Raw genomic sequence first — 23799 nt, forward strand, 5'->3', positions numbered from 1 at the left:
GTGCAGGCGCGGAAGGGTCTTAAAGTGGCGTGAGTTACATTAACCTGAGTATCATAGTAAGTAACAATTTATCCTAATGTCTTTGGGGTGGGAGGGGTTCATAGCAAAGCTGGGGCTGGCCGAAGAAACAGCCCCCCTCCTGCCTCCCAGACGCTGAGGAAAATACTCTCGTTTTCTTCCTGTACCAAGGGAGTGGTGGGAAGCCTTCTCGGAAGAGCATGTGGCTGTGTGTTGGCACTTGGTATTCAGCACAGGCAGATAGGACTTAACCCTCCCTGACCCCACAGATGGGGTCGAATTCAGACTCTCGGTAACCATTGGTCACTCGTCACTACCTAGATCAATGAAAATGTGATTTTTCCCTCTATTTTTTAAAAGTGAAAAACCTTCCTGTTAATGCTGTGGTTTTCTGTCCAAACAGGTTGAAACAGCTCCCCAGGCTTCCCTGAAGACTGGATTACAGAAAGGTGAGTCAGTATTATGATGCTGCTTGGCATTTCTTTGATTAAACCAGTTTTTAAGAATAACTTATTTGTACTTCATGTATTTTTTTTTGTCTGTCTCTGTCAATCATTGTTGCTCTTCAGTGTGAACTTTCATCCCCCTCTTGGTGTGCATGTGTGTGCACATATGTGTGTTCATGTGTGTGTGCATATGTGTGTGAGTTCGTGTGTGTGTGTGTGTGTGTGTGTGTGTGTGTGTGTGTGTGTGTGAGAGAGAGAGAGAGAGAGAGACTGACTGACTTTTAGAGTTGATCCTACTCTGTACCTCCACATGAAAAGTCTTTCTTGTTTTGGTAAATTGGAGAACACCATGTAGACTTGATATTGTTTCCAACTTTTCTCCGTAAGATTTGGGATTTCATTGGCTTATAAACTAGGGATGTGACGAATCCACTTTTTTGGTATTCGACTGAATACCGAATAGTAGCTATTAATGTTTGTCAAAAATGGACTATGGCAAACAGACAGGACAGCTTGACTGGGAACAGTGTTGCCACACTTTACAGTGCTGTACAATCTTTTTGTAAATTGACCCATAGCATAACTATGGCCACTATTAGATGACCATACGTGAATCTCTTTGAGATGTGCACAAAGTTTAAGAAGCCTTAAACTTATATATGTGTTTTCTGTGTGCAATCTGAGTATAGTACAGACTCCATAGCATGACTCATGCGATTTGGGTGAGCTCAAACTGTATCTAATACCTGTAGTTTACTCTGGGCAAATTGCATTATTTAAAAATAAATAAAATAAAACACCAGCCTCTCTGCATTCTCGGGGAGAAGTCTGCAGCGATGGTCTCCGTGGAGATCCTCAGCAGAACTGAACGCCTCTCGGAGGGAACACTGCTTGGCGGAGCTCCAAGAACAGACATCGCGCTCGATCGCTCGCTGCGAGATTAGGAGGCCTGATTGCGTTGTGTTTCCACCATTCCACAGGGTCGGCGGCGGACCGAGGAGTGCAGGGCTCTGTCAGATTCAGTGACAGCTCCGTCTCCGCAGCGAATGAGGAAACTGTGGACTGAGATTCCTGTACAATTTCATCCCAGAAACTCCAGACTTGGAGTCTCCGTGCAAGATTTCTTTGTCGGCGGCTCGATAAAGTTTCTTTCGTTTTGATTTTGATTTTGCCAATCATCATTATTGGCGTTCTCTGGCCTGGTTTCTTCAAGACTCTGAACAATTGCTTTAACATTCAGATGATTCCTCTCTCTTTTTATTTTTTTGTCTGAGCTGGATGGGTACAGCTTAAATCATGGGTCCAGCCTAAAAACCACCATTAACTTACCCTGATCAATTCCAACATGGACTGTTTTGTTTTTAAATAAAGCATCATTAATACACATCTGCAGGGTCTTGCTAAATGGCCCAAACTGTATACATTACAATCATTAAAAGCTCTTATTATTTTTTTTAATATTAGTGCCGTTGTCCTGGAGGACAGCATGACAGCTGTCTTCAGCGGTCTGTCATTTTTCTAGCATTTTCAGAAACTCATCGGAATTGGCGGTACCTGTGTTTCCCTTCGAAAGCCTCTCAGTACAGCACTCCTGTTCCTCTGTTAAAACTCCTTGTTAATTCAGTGATCTTTTAGGCCAAGGAAATATTTTGTGGTGGTGTTCTGGTTCCACACACCAGCAATGAAAGAGATAGATTTGTGTACTTGTGTTTTTTAATCAGCGTTAACCTGGGCAGGCACCCTCATTTGTAGCTGTCAGGAAGCATTCAGTGCAAACTTGTAGGATGGGATGTGATAACGAGGTTCCAGTAACCCGAGCAGTCTCCCGAGGCCCACATCTTCCACCACAGAACATGGCTGTCCACCAAGCGCTGCTCCCATCCAGCCTGTTGCGGATCCTCATGGCCTCAGGAGACTTCTTGCTCCATAGTCTCTTCTGGACTGCACTTCCACCATAGCTTGCTGGGCTGGTCTGGATGTGTTTGTTGTATGGAAAGTTTGGGGGGAAAATGGAAAACACACACTGTGGGTGGCAGTATTAACCGTCTCCTTGGTTCCTTGGTATTCAGCGTGCCTCTGCACATTCCATCGCGGCTGTCTCTGTATAGCCTACTGCATTAGCCCGAGAGATTGTTGCTTTGTAACTTTTTGCACTATTGTTTTGGCTGGATTTGTATTACACGCAGTTTTAAAAAAATTTCCACACTATTCTGTGCCTTTTTTTTTTTCCAAATACATATTTATTCCTTCCCTCCCAAAGTCCGGAGGCCTCTACTCTGGTTCTTGGTGATTTCCTGGTCTGGAACACTGCTTGTCCATCACAGCCCTCAGTGATGTGCCTCCCACATGGCATGACAGTGTAGGCATGCTGCAGCACTTGCTAACGGTCACAATAAATGCCACGTTACCAGGAAAGAACAATTAGGAACGTCCAAATTGATTTGGGGGATGAAAATCAACTGAATTGCAAAATTGGGGGGTTGAAATGGCACTATCCGTGTACGAATCGAATACAAATCAAAGATTTGTCACATCCCTAATAAAACAAGATGGAGATGTCTCTGCAACCATATCTGTAAAGCGCACTGTGTTGGGTTCCATGTCTTCCCGTACAAAATCGAAAGGCTCTCTGAACTGCTCCAGATCAATGGGCTGGCCTTCAGTTCTGATAAAGTGGATGTCTAGATTGGAACTTGGGCTCTGTTGGTGAAAACAGCGGTAGAGCAGAACTGAATTTAACGTGCTATAGAGCAGTTGTAAATGAACCACCTCTACCAGGAAGGCCGGAAGCTTCTGAAGCTTTCACTTGCAACTGCAGTGCTCCAGAGAGCTGTGAATTCCCCTCAACACACTTAAGATGAGTTTGGGGAAAGAAAATACTCTCCTACAAAAAAATGAAAGCAGTAACCCTAAGTCCTATTTTAGGATTAATTTCAGTGTGTTGTGTTAAGGTGCCAGCGAGATTTCAGATTCCTGTAAGCCTCTAAAGAAAAGGAGTCGCGCCTCAACTGATATGGACACGGCTAATTCTGCGTACAGAGACACGTCTGACTCCGATTCTCGAGGACTGAGTGATCTGCAGGTAAGTGTGTGCAGGGGTCTGGCCAGACTGCTCTTTTTTGCCTTGCCAGCCACCGTAGCATGCTACCGTGGGAGAAACCAGGGAACCGTAAATGCTCGTGGCAGGGTGCTGAACTCTTGGTTACCGCGATAATTCAGTTTACCTGTCTGGTAGGTCCGGGTGGGTCGATGCCCCTTCCTCCTCGCTCCATATGCAACTCTGAAAATGGAAGGGAGTGGCCTTTCCCAAGGGAAGATCTGCATTCTCCTGCTTGAACCTCCAGACAGACTTTCAGGGTCCATTGTAAGAGAATGTAGGGTAATCGGGGTCTGAGAACTACACCCATCCAAGTCAGGTGCTTTATGTGGTGGTCATCAGCCTTGTTTGAAAAAAAAAAAAAAATTAAGGTCCTGGCATGGTGGAGCATGCCTTTAATCCTGGTGCTCAGAAGACAGCTCTTTGAGTTACAGGCCAGCCTGGTCTACAGAGCCAGTTCCAGGACAGCAGAGCTACATTGTGAGACCTTGAGTAGTAATAACAACAACAACAATAACAAAATAAAAACTTCTAAAAATATGTTTTTGAGACAGGGCCTCGTGATATAATCCTGGATGACCTGGGACTTTCCATATACACCAGACTGGCCTGAAATCACAGACACCTACCTACCTCAGCTTCCCCAGGGCTGAGGTTAAAGACGTAGCTTGGCTAGGAAAAAAAAAATTCCTTTGGTTATTTGTAACTTACTTTGTAGATTTCTTACATAACAGAACCAGAGGAGTTTTGTCATTGTCGTTTTTTAAATATTACGGGCAGTTTCTCCCAGATGACAGATACGTAGCATCCCTGGGTTGAAAGAAGGGAGGGAGGGAGGGAGGGAAGGAGTCAGGGAAGAGAAGGGAAGATAGGAAGGAAGATAGGTGGAAGATAGGCAGACAAGCAGGAAGGAAGGAAGGCAGCCAGGCAGGCAGGAAGGTAGGCAGGCAGCCAGGCAGGAAGGTAGGCAGGCAGGCTGGCAGAAAGGCAGGCAGCCAGGCTGGCAGGAAGACAGGCAGGCTGGCAGGTAGGAAGGAAGGCAGGAACACAGGCAGGCTGGCAGGCAGGAAGGAAGGAAGGCAGGAACACAGGCAGGCTGGCAGGTAGGAAGGAAGGCAGGAACACAGGCAGGCTGGCAGGCAGGTAGGAAGGAAGGCGGGAACACAGGCAGGCTGGCAGGTAGGAAGGAAGGCAGGAACACAGGCAGGCTGGCAGGCAGGTAGGAAGGAAGGCGGGAACACAGGCAGGCTGGCAGGTAGGAAGGAAGGCAGGAACACAGGCAGGAAGGAAGGAAGGCAGGAACACAGGCAGGCTGGCAGGCAGGAAGGAAGGAAGGCAGGAACACAGGCAGGCAGGCAGGCAGGCTGGCTGTGCTGAGATAGATTTGAGCCAGTTGCACTAGGCTTTGCATTGTGTCTGCAGGATTGTTTTTTCTTTATCCTGTGCCGTTTTCCAAATAGGTAGGCTTTGGGAAAGAAGGAGATAGCCCTTCAGCGGCTGCAGATGCAGATGCTTCTGACTCACAGTCGGTGGACTCCAGTTTGTCTCGGAGAGGCGTTGGCCTGAGTAAGAAGGACACCGTGTGTCAGGTAGGCAGGTGGCTACCTGTAAACGTGATCCCATTCTACCAGCAGTGTCCTGAGTGCCTGGGTTTTTATTTCCTTCTGTTTTTATTACATTGCTTTAAAGCTGTAGGTCCTAAGGCTGTTGATGGCTCTCCCTGTCCCGAACTGGAATATTTGCCATTCATTGGGTTTTTGTCGTTTGGTTTTTGAGGGTCTTACTTTGTAGCCTGGTCTGGTCTGAAATTTGCTGTATAAACCAGACTGGTTTTGGACTAGTGTGCCACCATGCCCAGCTACCTATTCCTTTTTAATTTTCTTTTGAGTTATTTAATGTTACATTTTACCTGCATGAGGGTATGTGCACCACATGTTTGCCTGGTACCTGAAGAGGTCAGAAGCGGGAACTGGAGTTAACATATAGCTGTGTGAGCTCCATGGAGGTGCTGGGAACCAAACCTTCATAGAGAAACCCTGTCTCAAAAAAAAAACAAAAGAGAAATTTGAATTCTTGGGTCCCATTTTTAGACCTTCTAACTCAGAATATTAGGAGAGGGGCTAGAGAGATGGCTCAGAGGTTAAGAGCACTGACTGCTCTTCCAGAGGTCCTGAGTTCAATTCCCAGCAACCACATGGTGGCTCACAACCATCTGTAATGAGATCTGGTGCCCTCTTCTGGCCTGCAGTCATACATGCTGTATACATGCATAATAAATAAATAAATCTTAAAAAAAAAAAAAAGACTATTAGGAGAAAAACCCAGTGGCCTGCACTTCAGCAAGTGCCCTGGTCAGTTCTGATGCTCTAGTTTGAGAATTGCTGTTTTCTCCCTCTTACAGATCTGTGAAACCGCTGGTGATTGTCTGGTTTCTTGTGAGGGGGAGTGCTGCAGACACTTTCACTTGGAGTGCCTGGGGCTGACTGCAGTCCCTGAGGGAAGGTTCATCTGCGAGGAGTGTGAAACTGGTGAGCTGTGCTGTGGAGGGCTGAGTCGGGAGGATGTGCTGGGTGGTATCTCCCTTGACTCTGTCTCTCTCTTGTTAAGCTGTTCTCCTCCCCTCCCATAGGTATTTCAGCAAGTTAAGATATCATACATTATTGAGCTTCCCAAGGTCAAAAAAGCAGTTCAGATTTCCACTCACAAGGTGCCCGTGACCCCCCCCCCAAAAAAAAATAGATAAATTTATTTTGTTTGTTGAGTATGTGAATCAGGCTGTTTTGCAGCTGGGTCTAAGATTTGAGTGTGTATGCGTGCTTAATAAACAGGTTTAAAGTCCTTTAGTACACCTCAACAAGTACTGATCGAAACTAACTATAGTTATAGTAAATACTTAAATATAATATACTAAATATAAATGTGGTTATAATAAAACTATGTAAATATGATTACATATTTAGTGGAAAAAACAATGCTATTAATTTTTGTTTGTTTGTTTGTTTGTTTGTTTTGTTTTTTGAGACAGGGTTTCTCTGTGTAGTTTTAGTTCCTGTCCTGGAACTCACTCTGTAGCCCAGGCTGGCCTCGAACTCAGAGATCTGCCTGGCTCTGCCTCCCGAGTGCTGGGATTAAAGGTGTGCGCCACCACTGCCCAGCTTATTAGTTTTTTTTTTTTAAAGAGAGGGTCTCACTATGTAGACCTGGCTGGCCTGTCCTAGAGCTCACTATGTAGACCAGGCTGGCCTTGAACTCACAGAAATCTACCTGCCTCAGCCTTCCCAGTGCAAGGATTAAAGGCCTGCACCACCATGCTAGGACTACTATTAATTTTTTAAAACTTGATATTTATTATGTTTTTCTTCTTCAACTGTGTATGCTGCAACACCTATCATAACAGCGTACAAAGAAATATGCTGCTTTATGGTTCTATGTATCCATGATTCTGTTTAAATGCAGGGAAAGCAGTCTGAAACAACGTAGCTAGTTGTCTTAGTTACTTTTCTGTTGCTGTTTAGAGACACCATGACCAAGGTAACTTGCAGAAGAAAGCTTATTGGGGCTTACAGTTTCAGAGGGTGAGTCCATGGCCAGCATGGTAAGGAGCCTGGCAGCAGGCAGGCAGGCACGGCACTAGAGCAGTATGAGAGCTTACATGGTGAGACAACAGCCTTGAGGTCGAGAGAGCTAACTGGGAATGGCATGGGCTTTTGAAACTTCAAAGCCCATCCCTCCTTCAACAAGGCCACACCTCCTAATCCCTCCCAAATGGTTCCACCTACTGAGGACCAAGTCAAACATATTTCTGTTTATTTTTGTTCCGGTGTTGGTAAGTTGTTTTTTCATTGATTTGAATTTTCACATTAGCAAAAGTACAGTGATATCCTTGTAATCTTTTTAATGTTTGTAGTGTTTATTGGGGTGTCTCGTGTTTCGTTTCTGATACTAATAATATTGATACTTTTTCTTCTTTCATTTGTATTACTCAAACCAGGGATATTAAATTTGTTAATTTTCTCAAAGAACCAGGTTTGGTTAGTCCTCTCAGCAAATACTGATTTCACTTCATTTTTCTTTTCTTTTTTTTTTTCAAGACAGGGTTTCTCTGTGTAGCCTTGGCTGTCCTGGAACTCACTCTGTAGCCCAGGCTGACCTCAAACTCACATAGATTTCGCCTGCCTCTGCCACCCAAGTGCTGGGGTTAAAGGTGTGCGCCACCACTGCCTGTAGATTTCACTTCATTTTAAAGGAATATTTCTACAAGGGAGAGGTCTGAAGAGATGACTCAGTCACTAAAATAGTTTGTGTGTAATCGTGAGGACATGAATTTGATCCCTAGTGTCCATGTAAAAGTTAGTTGTGGCTGAATGCCTGTAAGCCCAGTAGCAGGTAGGCAGAGACAGGAAGATTGCTGAGGCTTTGCTGGAATCATTGAGCTCCAGCTTCAGCAAGAGACCTTGCCTCAGAAAATAAGGGAGAGCTATTGAGGAAGACCAGATGTCAGTCTCCACATAAATGAGTATGTGTGTGCACGTGCGCGCGCGCGCACACACACACACACACACACACACACACACACACAGCAGCAGCAGCAGCAGGTGGGGTGTGAAGGGCCTTTTTTTTTTTTTATGAGTTATAGAAGTCTGGTATAGGTTGAGTAGGGCTAAGACAAGCTCTTGTGTAAGCCAGGCTGGCCTTAAATTCTTGAGACCCCCTTCCTTCACCTTTGAAGTGCTGAGAATTCTAGTTTTATGATCTCAATTTAGCTGTGTTCTTGCATTTTTAAAATTTTATTTTGTGTATGGCTGTTTTATCTGTATGTTTGTGAGCGTGCCTGGTGCCCAAGGATGCCAGAAGAGGGTGTTGGGTGCCCTGGCCTGGAATTATAGATGGTTATGAGCTGCCACATGGGTGCTGTGAATCAAACCCAGGTCCTCTGGAAAACCAGCAAGTGCTTGTGACCACTGAGCCATCTCTCCAGCCTCGGGTTTCTTTTTGTATGCTGAATTCGAAAGTGTAACAGCAGAACTTCTTTCAGAGCTACTCTTTGATATCTATAGCTGCTTCTGTGTAAAAGGACTAGTTAGCTTATGTGGAGGTATGCACCTGTAATCTGAACACTAAGGAGACTGAAGCAGGAGGCTGGCAATTTTGAGGCTGGTCTAAGGTACATAAAAAAAGTCCTTATCTCAAAAAACCCAAGTGCTGGGATGTAGCTCATTGTCAAGAGTAATTGCCTGCATGCCCAAGTACCTGGACTTAACTCCCAGCACTTGGAAAGGTTAAATGAAATGGACTATGCTTTAATCAGATCTTATTTAACCTATGTGTGTCATCAATTTTCTAGGCCAGCACCCATGTTTCTCATGTAAAGTGTCTGGTAAGGATGTGAAGCGTTGTTCCGTCAGTGTCTGTGGGAAATTTTATCATGAAGCCTGTGTCCGCAAATTCCCCACTGCCATCTTTGAGTCGAAGGGGTTCCGCTGTCCCCAGCACTGCTGCTCCTCCTGCTCTGTGGAGAAGGACATCTACAAAGCAAGTAAAGGTAGGCAGAGCTAGAGAAGGGACATGTCCAAAGTGCAGTGCGCACGTATGTTCAGCACAGCCTCGTCAACAGTGTCGGGCCTTCTCTCTGTTTATCTCCAAGTTGAAAAGCTGAGCCACAGCAGCTGACTTGTCAGGAGTTCAAACTACACTCAAGAATTCCTCAAGTATAGATAGAGTATTTGATTCCTTTGGAGGATCCCTACATGATTATCAGCTTGCATTTGGGGACTGGGACGTATAGGAATGACAGTCAACCTAGAAAAGATCATTTCGTAATGACTGTGACCAGTGTCACCTGGCGGGGAGCCCTGCTCGCAGAGCATCATAGCAGCATGCTGTAGACCGCTCTTGACCTGTCTTCACACAGGGCGGATGATGAGATGCTTGAGGTGTCCAGTCGCCTATCACTTTGGAGATGCCTGTGTTGCTGCTGGAAGCGTCTCTGTGTCCTCCCACGTTCTCATCTGTAGTAACCATTCCAAACGGAGTAGTCAGTCTGCTGCCGCCGTAAACGTAGGCTTTTGTTTCGTTTGTGCCAGAGGTGAGTGTCGACCCGTTTTATCTTTTGTTCTGACTTCATTGGCATATTTCTCCATTTAAACGTGTCTCTGCATCGGAGAGAGCCCCAGATGTTGCGTAGCACTATGTCCTAGGAGTGCTGAACCCATCCTGTTATTACTAAAAGAGAACATGTCAGGTAGACATCCAAATGGTGAGAAAGTTAATTTTTCCATAAGCTAACATCTGCTTTTAAAAAATACCTGAAGCTGGGTGTGATGGCCCACACCTTTAATCCCAGCACTGGAGAGGCAGAGGCAGGAGGATCTCTGTGAGTTTAGGCAAGGCTGGTCTATATATAACAAGTTCTAGACCAGCTAACGCTATATATAGAGAGAGAACCTGTCTCAAAAAGAAAAAAAAGGCAAATTATATACTTCCTACATACATTGGCCCAAAATATACATTTCAATTCCAAAATGGGGAAAGGGAGTTTAATGAGAACATATGGACCAAAGCAGTACCAAAGCCCAGCAGGGCAAACTCCAAATTCTGCACGTTCATGTCTGATGTCCAAGAGCTCCTGAGATCCCCTCCTTCCAGCCTGCCTTGTTGTCTGCAGCCCACCCCACACTTCTTCCTCTTGGACTGGTGCCACACTCCATTTGCAGTTCTCTTTGGCAGACACCCAGGACCTGGCATCTCCAACAGCCTGGGGTCTCCATTGCAATCCAGGCTTCACTCCACAGCCTCCCTCACACAGTGGCCTCTCAGGGTCTCCGTGCAGGGACTCCTCTGGCACACACCTGGCCTCAGCATCTGTCCTTCACTGTGGAGGAAGATTCCACAGCCCCTCTACTTACGTATCCCTCTTGCCTCTAAAGCCAGAGCCGTGTAGGGGTGCTACCAAGTTCTGCTCCTCTGCTTTGGATGGGGCCTACCCTTCCTTGGATTACATTTGCATAGCCTTTGATTTGTTGCCACTGTCCTTGTTGAGTAGGTTTTCTTTGCTTTAGAAGCAAAAGATTGCTTAGACATTTCTTTTTTTACAAGATAGAGGCTTAGCTGAGTGGGGTCTTGCCACTTTGAATCAGGTCTTTAAACTTCTCATCTCTTTGAGTACAAGACTTGGCTGTAACATTAAATCTCCTCATACTCTTTTTCTCCTCAAATTGTACATTTTGTATTTCTTTTTTTCCCTATTTGTTCTTTTTCATTGTAGATCTGCATAAGAGTGATCACTAATAACCACATGGCACAGTCAATACTAGGTTGTCTTGAAATTTCTGCCAACAACATTAATCCAAAACTCTTCAATTTAGCCTTTAGCAGATTCTAAAGACAAGGGCAAAAACCAGCCACATTTTTTTGCCAAAAATATCACAAGAATAGTCTCTAAGCCACATGCTTAATATTCTTCCCCTTTGAAACATTGAGCTGAAACTTTCATAGTCCACACTGTTTTTACCTCTGCCGTCTTCCAGACTCCTACTAGGGTGGCCCATTAAGTCCCACTTACTGCTTTCAACCTTGCTTTCCTCCTCCAAAGTCTTCTGCATTTCTCCAAAACCCAGCATGATCAAGCTTGCCACAGCAATATGCCACTCCCTGTTACCAAATTCCATCTTAGTAATACTGTTCTACTGCTGTGAGGAAACACTATGACCAAGGCAGCTTAGAAGAAGGCATTTAGTTGGGGGCTTGCTTGCAGTTTCAGATGCTCCCTCATCATGTCAGGGAGCATGGCAGCAGGCAGACATGGTGCTGGAGCAGTATGGAAAGCTTACATGCTGAGTCAGTCACCAGGAGCAGAGAGAAAACAAACTGGAAATGGCGTGGGCCCTTGAAACATCAAAGCCCACCCCAGTGACACACCTCCTCCAACAAGGCCACACCTCCTCCAACAAGGCTGCACCTCCAAACCTTTCCCAAACAGTTCCACCAACTGAGGACCAAACACATGAGCCTATGGGGGCCGTTCTTTTTTTTTTTTTTTTTTTTTAAGATTCATTTATTATGTATACAATGTTCTGCCTGCAGGCCAGAAGAGGGCACCAGATCTCATTACAGATGGTTGTGAGCCACCATGTGGTTGCTGGGAATTGAACTCAGGACCTCTGGAAGAGCAGCCAGTGCTCTTAACCTCTGAGCCATCTCTCCAGCCCTGGGGGCCGTTCTTATTCAAAGCACCACACTGTGATACACACTGTCCATCTTTTTCTTGTTTTTTGAGACAGGGTTCCTCTGTGCAGCACTGGCTGTCCTGGAACTCACTATGTAGACCAGACTGGCCTCGAACTCACAAGAGACCTGCCTGCCTCTGCCTCCTGAGTGCTGGCTTAAAGGCGTGTGCCACCACTGCCTGGCTCACACTGTCCATCTTTATCTTGGCTGTATTATAATTAAATTCTTTTTTTTCCTTTTTATTTAATTTTAATTAAATAAAATAATTTAACTTTTTTAAAATAAATTTTTTATTTTTTCTTTTGCATTTCCCTCTATGTAGTATTTAAAGGAACTACTAGATGTATCAAGTCTGTTATGCTATATTTAGACCTTACTGAAGATCAAAACTTTTTGTTGTTTGTTTTTGCTTTAGGAACCAGTTAGTTTGTTAGGAGTACTAGACATCTTTTTTTTTTTTTTTTTTTTTTTTTTTTTAAGGTTTCCTTTCTGTTTTCTCTTTTAAGATGAGCTCTGTCTGGAGGTTGGTCTTAAACTTGTCACCTCAAGCGATCCTTCTGCCTCAGCTTCCCAAGTAGCTGGAACTGTAGGCGTTTTATTTACCATGCCAATTTGTAAGATATAATAGCCTTTAAGTAGGACGAAAGATTATTTTGGGTGGTTTTGCTTTTGAATCTCTCATTTAAAAAAAAAAAAAAAAAAAAGAACAAACCTGAAAGGAGGTAGGCAGTTAACAACTAAGTAAACATCTGTCTTAGCAGCTTATACAGCCCCTTGTACAGCCAACTGGATTCCTTACACTGAGGCTTTCTACCTATAGCCTCAGTTTCGTAAGCATGTATGTTATCTGCCATCAGAGTAGGGGACACTGTTACTTTGGCTTTGGTTTGCTGGTTTGCTTGTGGTCTGGGGATTGAACCCAAGCTAGACCAGTTACCTACCACCCATCCTTATCCCAGCCTGAAGCCAGAGTTGTTACAGTTCCCCACTTTGAAGCAGGTAGGAGTTCAACCAAAATACTCATTGTTAAGTTGTCAAATAGGCAAATAAGAAATAAGAAATTATCCCCATCTTCTGTTTCTGTTAGTGATCAGAAAGGACTATTTGTTTGTACCTGAATGTATGTATATGAGCCATGTGTGTGTGCAGTGCCCAAAAGACCGTAAGAGGTCATCACATCCCCTGGGGCTGGAATTCAAAGTGGTTGTGAGCCACCATGTTGGTGCTGGGCATCAGACCTGGGTCCTCTGCAGGAAAAGCCCGTGCTCTTAGTCCATGGGCCGTCTCTTCAAGCCCACACTAGTGAATTAGAAATTGATGCATAGCGTTGGAAACTTGAGTGATGGTGATGAATCTTCCAGCCCCTTCATAATAGTCTACAAAAAAACGTTGGTTTATAGTTAGTATGATAGCTTACTTTGGAGTATATTCGAAGTCCAGTTCAGTCAGTATTTTAACCAGTATTTTTTGTGCTGTGTTTCATTTAATAATTGATTACTTTGTTTTATTTTGTTTAGTTGATTTTCGTTTTCTGAGACTGGGTCTTACTATGTAGCTCTGGCTGTCTTAGAACTCACTCTGTAGACCAGGCTGGCCTCTGTCTCCCAAGTGCTGGAATTTAAGGCTTGAACCATTACAGCAGGCTACTTTTTTATTCTTTTAAATTGATTGCTCTTTAAAGCTATTTTAATTTAGGACAGGTAGGAAATGGTATACTTACAGAGACTCTTGCCACTTCATGAAATTAGACTGATACCCATTAACCAAAAGCTTGATGATAACGTGCATGGGGCAAAGCCCGGTGATTCAGAATCAGAACCAGAACCTGTGTTTATATCTGTTTATACTTTATTTAAAAGCCCATAAAATGAATGCCCACATATTTTAATTGTATAGTAAATTAACTTCATTTTCTCTCACAGCTTTTTGCAAAAAAATTATTCTAAACATATCAGATATTTGAGATTTAAGAAGGTTTAAATCAAAGTCTTTTCAAGTATAAATATGTAAACCAGTTATGGTGGCGCATGCCTTTAATCCCAGTACTCAGGAAGCAGAGGCAGGCAGATCTCTGTGAGTTTGAGGCCAGCCTGACCTGCATAGTGAATTACAGGACAGCCAGAGCTACATGAGACCCTCTCTCAAAAAAGCCAAAAAGAAAAAAAAATATGTAATATTTTAAACTTTCAGGACACCTATTTTTAAGGAGACTAGCTATAGTAAATCCATATGCCAAAGAAAATACTTCAATAATTTGTTTTAGTATTAGAAAATGGAACTTATTTTCTATCTTTCTAGCCTTATTAAGACTTTTCCATCCTCATAAAGTCTTTTTTCTTAGTCCTTAGTTACTGGATGTTTAAATCATTAAGCTGGGGCCGTTGAGATGGCTCAGTGGGTAAAGGCTTGCCGCCAAGCCTGACGCCGCCTGGTGTTTGATCCCAGGAATGCATTCAGTGGAAGGAGAGCTGACTCGTGCGGGCTGTCCTCGGGCCTCCACTTACATGCATGTATACACATGCTTGCAAGCACACACAAAGTAATTAATTAGTTAGTTAAAAAATAAAGTCATGAAACTAATTCTTAAGGATGGAAAGGTCTAGAACTATGTTTAGAGCTTTCACACACATCCCCAGCCAACTTGAAACACCATAGGAAATACTGAGATATCTTTCAGTGCAGTTTATATTATTCACATTTTTGTGCATCTTGAGTACTCTATCAAATAAAGATTTCTTAACATTCTATGCCTTTGTTTGTAATAGAGCTGATAGGTTAGGGTTTTCTTATTATTTTAATAGTAATAATAGCAGTTTATTTTGCATATGTAAATCACACTCTAATAGACACAATTTGAAACAATTGCCACAGTTACCTTAGGAAGCATTTCCTGTTTCTGTGGGTGAGAACACTGAAGCCTAGGATGAGTGATTTCCCTGAGGCTCAGCTGTGAGTGGAGGGACTCTGCTTGACCTTCCTCAGTTAAAAGTCTCTTTTCTCTTCCTTCCTTCCTTCCTTCCTTCCTTCCTTCCTTCCTTCCTTCCTTCCTCCTTCCTTCCCTCCCTCCTTCCTTCCTTCCTTCCTCCTTTCCTCCTTCCTTCCTTCCTTCCTTCCTCCTTTCCTCCTTCCTTCCTTCCTCCTTCCTCCTTCCTCCTTCCTTCCTTCCTTCCTTCCTCCTTCCTCCCTTCCTTCCTTCCTTCCTCCTTCCTCCTTCCTTCCTTCCTTCCTTCCTTCCTCCTTCCTTCCCTCCCTCCTTCCTTCCTTCCTTCCTTCCTCCTTCCTTCCTTCCTTCCTTCCTTCCTTCCTTCCTTCCTTCCTTCCTTCCTTCCTTCCTTCCTTCCTTCCTTCCTCCTCCTCCTTCCTCCTTCCTTCCTTCCTTCCTCCTTCCTTCCTTCCTTCCTCCTTCCTTCCTTCCTCCTTCCTTCCTTCCTTCCTTCCTTCCTTCCTTCCTTCCTTCCTCCTTCCTCCTTCCTTCCTTCCTTCCTTCCTTCCTCCTTCCTCCTTCCTTCTTCCTTCCTTCCTTCCTTCCTTCCTTCCTTCCTTCCTTCCTTCCTTCCTTCCTTCCTTCCTTCCTTCCTTCCTTCCTTCCTCCTTCCTTCCTTCCTCCTTCCTTCCTTCCTTCCTTCCTCCTTCCTTCCTTCCTTCCTTCCTCCTTCCTTCCTTCCTCCTTCCTCCTTCCTTCCTTCCTCCTTCCTCCTTCCTCCTCCTTCCTTCCTTCCTTCCTTCCTTCCTCCTTCCTTCCTCCTTCCTTCCTTCCTCCTTCCTTCCTCCTTCCTTCCTTCCTTCCTTCCTTCCTTCCTCCTTCCTCCTTCCTTCCTCCTCCTCCTTCCTTCCTTCCTTCCTTCCTTCCTTCCTTCCTCCTCCTTCCTTCCTCCTTCCTTCCTTCCTCCTTCCTTCCTTCCTCCTTCCTCCTTCCTTCCTTCCTTCCTTCCTTCCTCCTTCCTTCCTTCCTCCTTCCTTCCTTCCTTCCTTCCTTCCTCCTTCCTTCCTTCCTCCTTCCTTCCTTCCTTCCTTCCTCCTTCCTTCCTTCCTCCTTCCTTCCTTCCTCCTTCCTTCCTTCCTCCTTCCTCCTTCCTCCTTCCTTCCTTCCTTCCTTCCTTCCTCCTTCCTTCCTTCCTCCTTCCTTCCTTCCTTCCTTCCTCCTTCCTTCCTTCCTTCCTTCCTTCCTTCCTCCTTCCTTCCTCCTTCCTCCTTCCTTCCTTCCTTCCTTCCTTCCTTCCTTCCTTCCTTCCTTCCTTCCTTCCTCCTTCTCCTTCCTTCCTTCCTTCCTTCCTCCTTCGTTCCCTCCTTCCTTCCTTCCTCCTTCCTCCTTCCTTCCTTCCTTCCTTCCTTCCTCCTTCCTTCCTTCCTTCCTTCCTTCCTTCCTTCCTCCTTCTTCCTTCCTTCCTTCCTTCCTTCCTCCTTCTTCCTTCCTTCCTTCCTTCCTCCTTCGTTCCCTCCTTCCTTCCTTCCTCCTTCCTTCCTTCCTTCCTTCCTCCTTCCTTCCTTCCTTCCTTCCTTCCTTCCTTCCTTCCTTCCTTCCTTCCTCCTTCTTCCTTCCTTCCTTCCTTCCTCCTTCCTTCCTTCCTTCCTTCCTTCCTCCTTCCTTCTTCCTTTCTCCTTCCTTCCTTCCTTCCTCCTTCCTTCCTTCCTTCCTTCTTCCTTCCTTCCTTCCTTCCTCCTTTCCTCCTTCCTTCCTTCCTTCCTCCTTCCTTTCTTTCTTTTTTTCCTTTCTTTCTTTCTTCCCACATCTTTGCTCTAAATGGATAAAAAAAAGATCAACATCACATAACTTCTTAGAAAATTACTGTTTTAGTGGCAGTGTCAAGTTCTGTTCTTTCACCTGGTTCAGACATGTCTTGGACCCGTCTCAGTGGAGGGCACCATCATGAAGAGTACACCATAGGAAAGAGTCGGCAGTGACCCTTCCAAAACAGACCTCTTCTCAGATGGTCCCTAAGTGACACTGTCCTGATGTGTTCTCTCAAGTCCTAGGTCATTAGAAACTAATAACTGCAGAGTAATTATCATTAGAATCACAGTGCCCGCGTAGGAAATGGCATAGAGCTGCATTATAAATTTAACGGGAGGTGTTGGGAGCCGGTGTGTTACAGCAGACCTTCTGTTTTCTTCCGATAGGATAGGTCTCTCTCCATAGATCAGAGGAACTTTCTATAGCTGTTTAAGGTGGTGGTTGCTTTCTATGGCAGAGAAGAGACCAAATGCAATCTGAAATGATTTGCACTCCTTTGGTAAGGTCTAGGGAAGTAGGGCTGCATTTCATACACTCCCATCCCTCACTGTAAGGCGTGGGCCATAATAGGTGCTGATTTTTTTCCCCTCATGGAATCATGGGTAGTTTCATCGCAGCTCATCTCTTTCTGTTTGTTTCATATAGGGCTGATAGTTCAGGACCATTCAGACCCCATGTTCAGTTCCTATGCCTATAAATCCCACTACCTACTGAATGAATCAACCCGTGCTGAGTTGATGAGATTACCTATGATTCCTTCTTCGTCAGCTTCCCAAAAGAAATGTGAGAAAGGTAATAATTAAAATAGTTTATTTTTGCCTTTGCCTTTTCCTCTCTCTCTCTCTCTCTCTCTCTCTCTCTCTCTCTCTCTCTCTCTCTCTCTCTCTCTCTCTCTCAAATAAAGGGGGGATGGATGTATGCCTGTCAAGCACTGCCTGTTGCTTTTGGTAGATTCTGCCTTGGTGGTTCTGACTGTGTCTTCATATGGCTATAAAATTATCAAAAAAAAGCTTAAAATAATTCTGTCATCACAAATTTTTACTTTTCTCCCTGAGTCAATTTTCACACATTCCAAAGATGTAAGTTATTAAACGCTAAAGACTAGAATTTTACTTAACATAAAGGACTATTTGAAAGGCTGTTTCTTATTTGCTTGACCTCGAACTAACATTCATGTTATATTAGGGTAGTCATGGTATAGTTTGTCGTTACCTATAAGCTAACTAGCAAGAAAGGCTATTTAGAAAAAAAAAAGCCAGTACTGGAGGGATAGCTCAGCCGTTAAAGGCTAGGTTCACAACCAAAATATAGGAAAAAAAGCCAGAGTAACAGATACTAGAAAAGATTGTTTCTAGAACATAGTCTGTTGTTTTATTTCTTAAATATTTAGTTAAGATGCTATGAAAACAAGTGCCCTTCCCTTAGGAGGGAAGCTGGGGTTGAGGACAAGGTAGCCGAATCAAATTGCCGATGGGCAGTTTATTCCAAAAGAACCATGAGCTACATGTATGTTCGTATTCTCTCAATCAGTCTCATTCATGCAGGAAAACTTTATTTGTGCTTAACTTGCCATAGCCTGCTTATGATAGAGGGGAAAGTGACTTCATGTTTATTTGGGGGTTTGTTACCCCAGAGGAAACATCTGAGTTTGGAAGGTATGGATAGGGCTTTTGCTTAATTTATTTTCATTATGACCTAAGGTCCAAGTTCAGAATCGATAAAGAAAAATTCATTATTTATACCTACTATACCATGTATGCACATTAAACATAGGTTTTCATTAGTATTTGCTACTCATGCTGCTGATTTGATGTATCCTTGCTCCTTTGTTGGCCCAAGTGGCAACTAATAACTGGAAGACTGATATCTGAGCGAGGTGATTGGAGCCCACTAGGGGTATTGGAGAGAGGACTGGCCTGTGGCCGGTTGTTCGCTGCCTGCTGAGGTCAGACTGCATCATCGCCTTACTGGTGATGCTTGTGCATCTGAAGGAGGTGGGCGGGGCCTGCGGTCCTCCTCAGCCAAGTGGAACTAGCCTGTCAGTGCGTTTGTAAAATGAGATTAACTCAGTTGTTGTTTGGTTTCCAGCATTCAGGATTAACCTTGACATAACTGAAGTGGTTTTGAGCCCTCTGCTTAGTCTGAGTGATAGATTTCCTCTCTTGTGTGTGGAAAGCAGGTTTTTGTTGTCCCCATGGTTTTGTTTTTATGCATAGCATCAAGGTAGACCATTCATATTTTCATTTTTTCTGTATTCTTACATACTTTGAACATCTCTATCATGGTAATTTTAAGATTCTGTTTTTCCTCTGAAATAAGGCTGAAACTTACATTGGCAGTAAACATGGCCAGCCCAACTTCCACGGCGCTGCTAATCATCACATATCCTCCTCTAAGGCTGTCTGCGAGGCAGGCAGGTCTCCTTCTTGATGGTCCCTTCCACTTACTTAAAACATCCAAGCAGCTAATCTCAAGGCTGGAAAACTGAGCCAATTAATCCCTATTGACACCTGCAGTCAGAGGGGGAAGCGCCCGGGACTGAAGTCCAAGATGGCAGAGGAAATACAGTGCTTGTCCATCGCTGGTTGTATGTAGGTTCTCTCTTTGTTTTCATGTAACAGTCAGAGGTCTGAAAGTGCAGGAAGGCAAGATTTCTAAACTCTGTAAAAGGCAGGAGCAGGTAATCTGATCAAGTTATATGGAAGGCTCTGGGTCTTGTCTGTGAGACTCTCAATCTCTGCCAACTTGTAGGTTGTAGAACTGACTTGTCAGTGGAACGTCCCTCGTCTTCAGTGGTCCACCTTTCCGGTTACTTGTTGATATTCATGCTGGAAACACCTCATCCTCTCCGCCCCCCGTTTTTCTTGGTTTGCATTAAAAGGATTATTCTGTTTGTCACACCTGTTTTGGTGTCAGCCAGGGAACATTTTAGTCTAAAAAGAGAGGGCTCAGTAGGAACCTGAAAAGAGGGTTTGCATGTAGTACTTCATTTTGCTCTGAGAATTACCTAGTTTTGTGCTATAAAGCAGTGGTTCTCAAACTTAAGTCAGAAAAATAGATATACAAAGAGAACTTTTGAATATTTTGGGAAAATTTAAGAGAATTACACATTTATACAATATAGTTACATGAGATTTATTTGGCTATGACTTCAACCATTCAACATGATGATACTATAATACTTGCATTGCTTTTGGTTCAGAGTTATGCATATCTTTGGTCAATAGAAATAGGAGAGCGGGCATGGTGGTACATGCCTCCAGTCCCTGCACTTGGGAGACAGGCAGGCAGGAGGACCCCAGTGGGAAGTGTGAACTACACAGTGAGACGATCCCCCAATAAAGGGGAGGAAGTCGCTAATATTGAAGTGCAAGTTGATTTGGGGTTGGTATGATTTTGAAAATATGGGTCATAATTAGGAGAAGGGGAATCCTTGGTGATGGAATGGTTACAGGTCACTGCTGTATAGCCTGTTTGTCTGTCTGCCTCACTGAAAAGGTAACGGTGCTATGACTACTGTTTTCAGAATCTGTGTTCCACTTTGGTATTTGAAGAAGAAAAGAAGTACTGGTCAACTTATTGTTTTCATTCTTGGCTGATTTTATTATAAAGGGATTTAGTGCATTTTGACAGTGGGTTAAAATACAAGCATGGTTATTGCTTTTTTTTCTTCACTCAGAAGAACAAAAGAAAGCTATTTGTTTGAAACCCTACTTTCAAATCTCCCTGGGTTAAAGAGTTTCTGTCTCTTTTGTGATGTGTTTAGCTAGCTGACATCTGACTCCCCAGTTGCTCGTGTTCTAAGGGGCACCGAGTGGTTTGGGCCTACTCAGAGCTCCGAGTTTCTAGCTCCTGGAGTCTTAAAAACGGGCTATTTCATGTGTTTCCTGTTTTAGTCCATCACTCTGGATATGACTCAACCATCCCTTTGTTTTTCCCACTTGAATAAAATCTAATGTTGTAAAGGATGACTTTCTCCTTCTTTTCTCAGTCCCTAAGACTGTGTGTCTGTTTCCAGGTGGAAAATTGCTCTGCTGTGAGACGTGCCCGGCTTCCTTCCACCCGGAGTGCCTGAACATAGACATGCCAGAAGGCTGCTGGAACTGCAATGACTGTAAAGCTGGCAAGAAACTGCATTACAAGCAGATTGTTTGGGTCAAACTGGGAAATTACAGGCAAGTTTTCCAAGGACAAGTGGGAAGTAACACTGTTCGAGCGGGTTGGTAATCTGTATTAGTGCCGTTAGCATGCGGGCAGAGAGACAGACTCGGCTCCCTCAACAGAGGAGGCCAAAGAAAATGGGGTTTGGTGTATTTTTAGGGGTTGGAGGAGTTCTGCTGCTCTTCATGGTTCTTTGTTTTTGTTTGTTTGCCTTTTTCTTTAAGAGTCGGTTTCTTACTTTGTTGTTAGGTTCTGAGAATTATTTTATACTAATAAATTATGTACTACTAAATTTTGGAATGAAAGGATTTACATGAAGAGTAGAGACTGTGTTTTCTTTGTATCTTAGTTTGTTTTTTTGTTTGTTTGTTTTTTGTTTTTTGTTTTTCGAGACAGGGTTTCTCTGTGTAGCTTTGCGCCTTTCCTGGAACTCGCTTTGGAGACCAGGCTGGCCTCGAACTCACAGAGATCCGCCTGGCTCTGCCTCCCGAGTGCTGGGATTAAAGGCGTGCGCCACCACCGCCCGGCACTTTGTATCTTAGTTTTATATTTATTTTTAAATTAATTCTTTTTCTAACCATTATTTATTGAATTTATGTGTATGGATGGTTGATTGGCTGTATGTCTACATATTGTGTATGTGCTTGCCTATGCAGGCCACAGAGGGTGTCAGATCCCCTGAGACCGAGTTACAGACGGTTGTGAGCTGCCCTGTGAGTGCAGAAATTGAACACAGGTCTTCTGGAAGAGCCGAAAGTGCTCTTAATCACTGAGCCATCTCGCCAGTCCCATAATTTCTAGTTTCTAATAAGATCAAGAGTTTCTAACCTTGTCAAGATAGATCTATTTGATTCTTTTTTTTTCTTTTTTTAAATGTTTTTTCAAGACAGGGTTTCTCTATGTAACAGCTCTGACTGTCCTGGAACTTGCTCTGTAGACCAGGCTGGCATCTTACTCACAGAGATCTGCCTGCCTCTGCCTCCTGAATGCTGGGATCAAAGGTGTGCACCACCACCACCCAGCTAGGTTAGTTGAATTCTAAACCAGGCCAATTGTGTTCAAGTAGCCCTAAGCTATGTGTAAAGAGTGCTTTTAAAAAAAAAAAACAAAAAAAACCATATAATCTAAAGAGTGAAATTATTCCAGTAAGAGCCATTTGTAATTATTTATTAAATGGGGGCATGCCTCTGTCACACAGTAGAATTATAGAGGTAAAAACAGCTTTCAGGAATCGGGTCTCTCCTTCTACCGTATGTTCCCAAGATAAACTCAGGAGGTCAGTTTGTCTACCTGCTGAGCTACCTCGACAACCCAAGCCGTAGTTCTGAACAGGACAAGAACGGGGGCTGCAGAGGCAGTCAAGAGCATGTGCTGCTCTTCAGAAAACCCGAGTTCAGTTCCCAGCACATGTCAGGTGCGCACAGCCTCCTGTAACCCCGGCTCCAGGGGTTCAGATATTCTCTTCTGGTCTCACACATGTGTGTGCACATAAAAATAAAAACATAAGCCAGGCAGTGATGGAGCACGCTTTCAACCCCAGCACTGGGGAGGCAGAGGCAGGCAGATCTCTGAGTTGGAGGCCAGCCTGGTCTGCATAGCAAGTTCCAGGACAGCCAAAGCTACACAGAGAAACCCTGTCTCAGACAACAACAACGAAAAAGTTTTAAATTATGTGTGTGATTAACATTATTTAAAAACATTCTCCTTTAAGGTTTTAATTTTAATTTTTTTATTATTTTATTTGTATGGGTGCTTTCTCTGCATGTATACCTGTGTTCTGGGTACCCAGGGAAGTCTCCAAAGACACCTGGCAAAACATCCATGCACATAAAAGTAAATCTTAGAAGAAAACTCTTCCGTGTGTGCGAATGGGAGCGGTGCAGTACATGTGGCAGCCGCAGTGGGCATGGGCAGGTCAGAGGACAATCTGCAGGAGTCAGTCTCCTTCCCCGTGTGGGTCCCAGGATTAGACCGAGGTGGTCAGGCCTGGCGGTGTCTTCACTCCTGAATCATGGTGCGCGTGCGCGCGTGCGTGCGTGCGTGCGTGCGTGCGTGCGTGCGTGTGTGTGTGTGTGTGTGTGTGTGTGTGTGTGTGTGTGTGTTTAAGGGTGGATCTGGATACGATGTAGCTCTTTTTTTTTTTTTCCAGTTTGGTTTTATGGGGACAGATTCTCTGTATATGTTAGCCTGTAACTCACGATGCTTGTATCTCAGCTTTCAAAGTACTGAGATTACATGTGTGGCCCACCCTACCCTGCCCTGTAATGTGTTCTTAATATTTGGAGAAACGTACATCTAACGTTAATAGTCTTCATGACAATATCATAAGGGGGGATATTTTCTCTACCCCCACCCTGTGCTTATTAAGACAGATTGATTCAGAAATACCAACTGGCATAAAACCTAGTACATTAGATCGTGGGGTGTTTTCCCTGCTTGGTTAGAATCAGGAAATGCTGATTTGCATGTCATACTCTCTCTTTACTATGGCAGTGGTTTATTCTCAGGAGGATTCTTTTGACTGCTAGAAACAATCCTTCATTCCTTGAAAGATAATCTTCTCTACCTGGGAAAATCTTAAATCAGGTTTGGGAAAGTGAATTCTCTACAGTTAAAATGGGCTACGATTGTATTAGTTAACGTACCAGTTCCAGAGCTGGAAAATGAGTCCATCGTCCTTTTCTTGTTAGATGTTACAACTGATGTTTGCGATATACATTTTTAAATTTTAAATGTTCATCTTTTAAGGAAAGAAACCAAATAAGGCATCTAGGGCCTACTTTGTCTAGCCTGTGTGCACTAGTTTGTTAATTCATTAGTAGTTTTGTGTGTGGTGTTTTTTTGGGGGGTTCTTTGTTTTGCCTGCATATCTGTCTGTATGAGGGCATTGGATCCCCTAAAACAGGAGTACAGACAGTTGTGAACTGCCATGTGGATACTGGGAATTGAACCCAGGCCTTCTGGAAGAGCAGCCAGTGCTCTCAACCACTGAGCAATCTTTCCAGCCTATTTTTTTGGGTTTTTTTGTTTTTGTTTTTTTTTTTTTTTGGTTTTTCGAGGCAGGGTTTCTCTGTGTAGCTTTGCGCCTTTCCTGGAACTTGCTCTGTAGTCCAGGCTGG

General features: G+C 43.9%; 1 protein-coding gene across 7 annotated transcripts in view; it reads left to right on the top strand.

The window, feature by feature from the left end:
• Positions 1–23799, top strand: part of Nsd3 (nuclear receptor binding SET domain protein 3) — a 118262-nt gene that overhangs the window by 73941 nt on the left and 20522 nt on the right. For 5 of the 7 annotated variants that reach the window (XM_052751881.1, XM_052751880.1, XM_052751885.1 and 2 more), the window contains 8 exons: positions 422–467; positions 3416–3546; positions 5022–5150; positions 5963–6089; positions 8906–9103; positions 9473–9646; positions 17165–17311; positions 20538–20694. In XM_052751881.1, coding sequence (XP_052607841.1) covers positions 422–467; positions 3416–3546; positions 5022–5150; positions 5963–6089; positions 8906–9103; positions 9473–9646; positions 17165–17311; positions 20538–20694 — 1109 coding nt within the window. Of the gene's footprint in view, positions 1–421; positions 468–1444; positions 2673–3415; positions 3547–5021; positions 5151–5962; positions 6090–8905; positions 9104–9472; positions 9647–17164; positions 17312–20537; positions 20695–23799 lie in introns of those variants that run through there. The other 2 variants (XM_052751886.1, XM_052751887.1) reach the window with 2 other exon arrangements.

Source organism: Peromyscus californicus, unplaced genomic scaffold, assembly GCF_007827085.1.
Source record: "Peromyscus californicus insignis strain IS unplaced genomic scaffold, ASM782708v3 Scaffold_23__1_contigs__length_62951481, whole genome shotgun sequence".
NCBI lineage: Eukaryota > Metazoa > Chordata > Mammalia > Rodentia > Cricetidae > Peromyscus > Peromyscus californicus.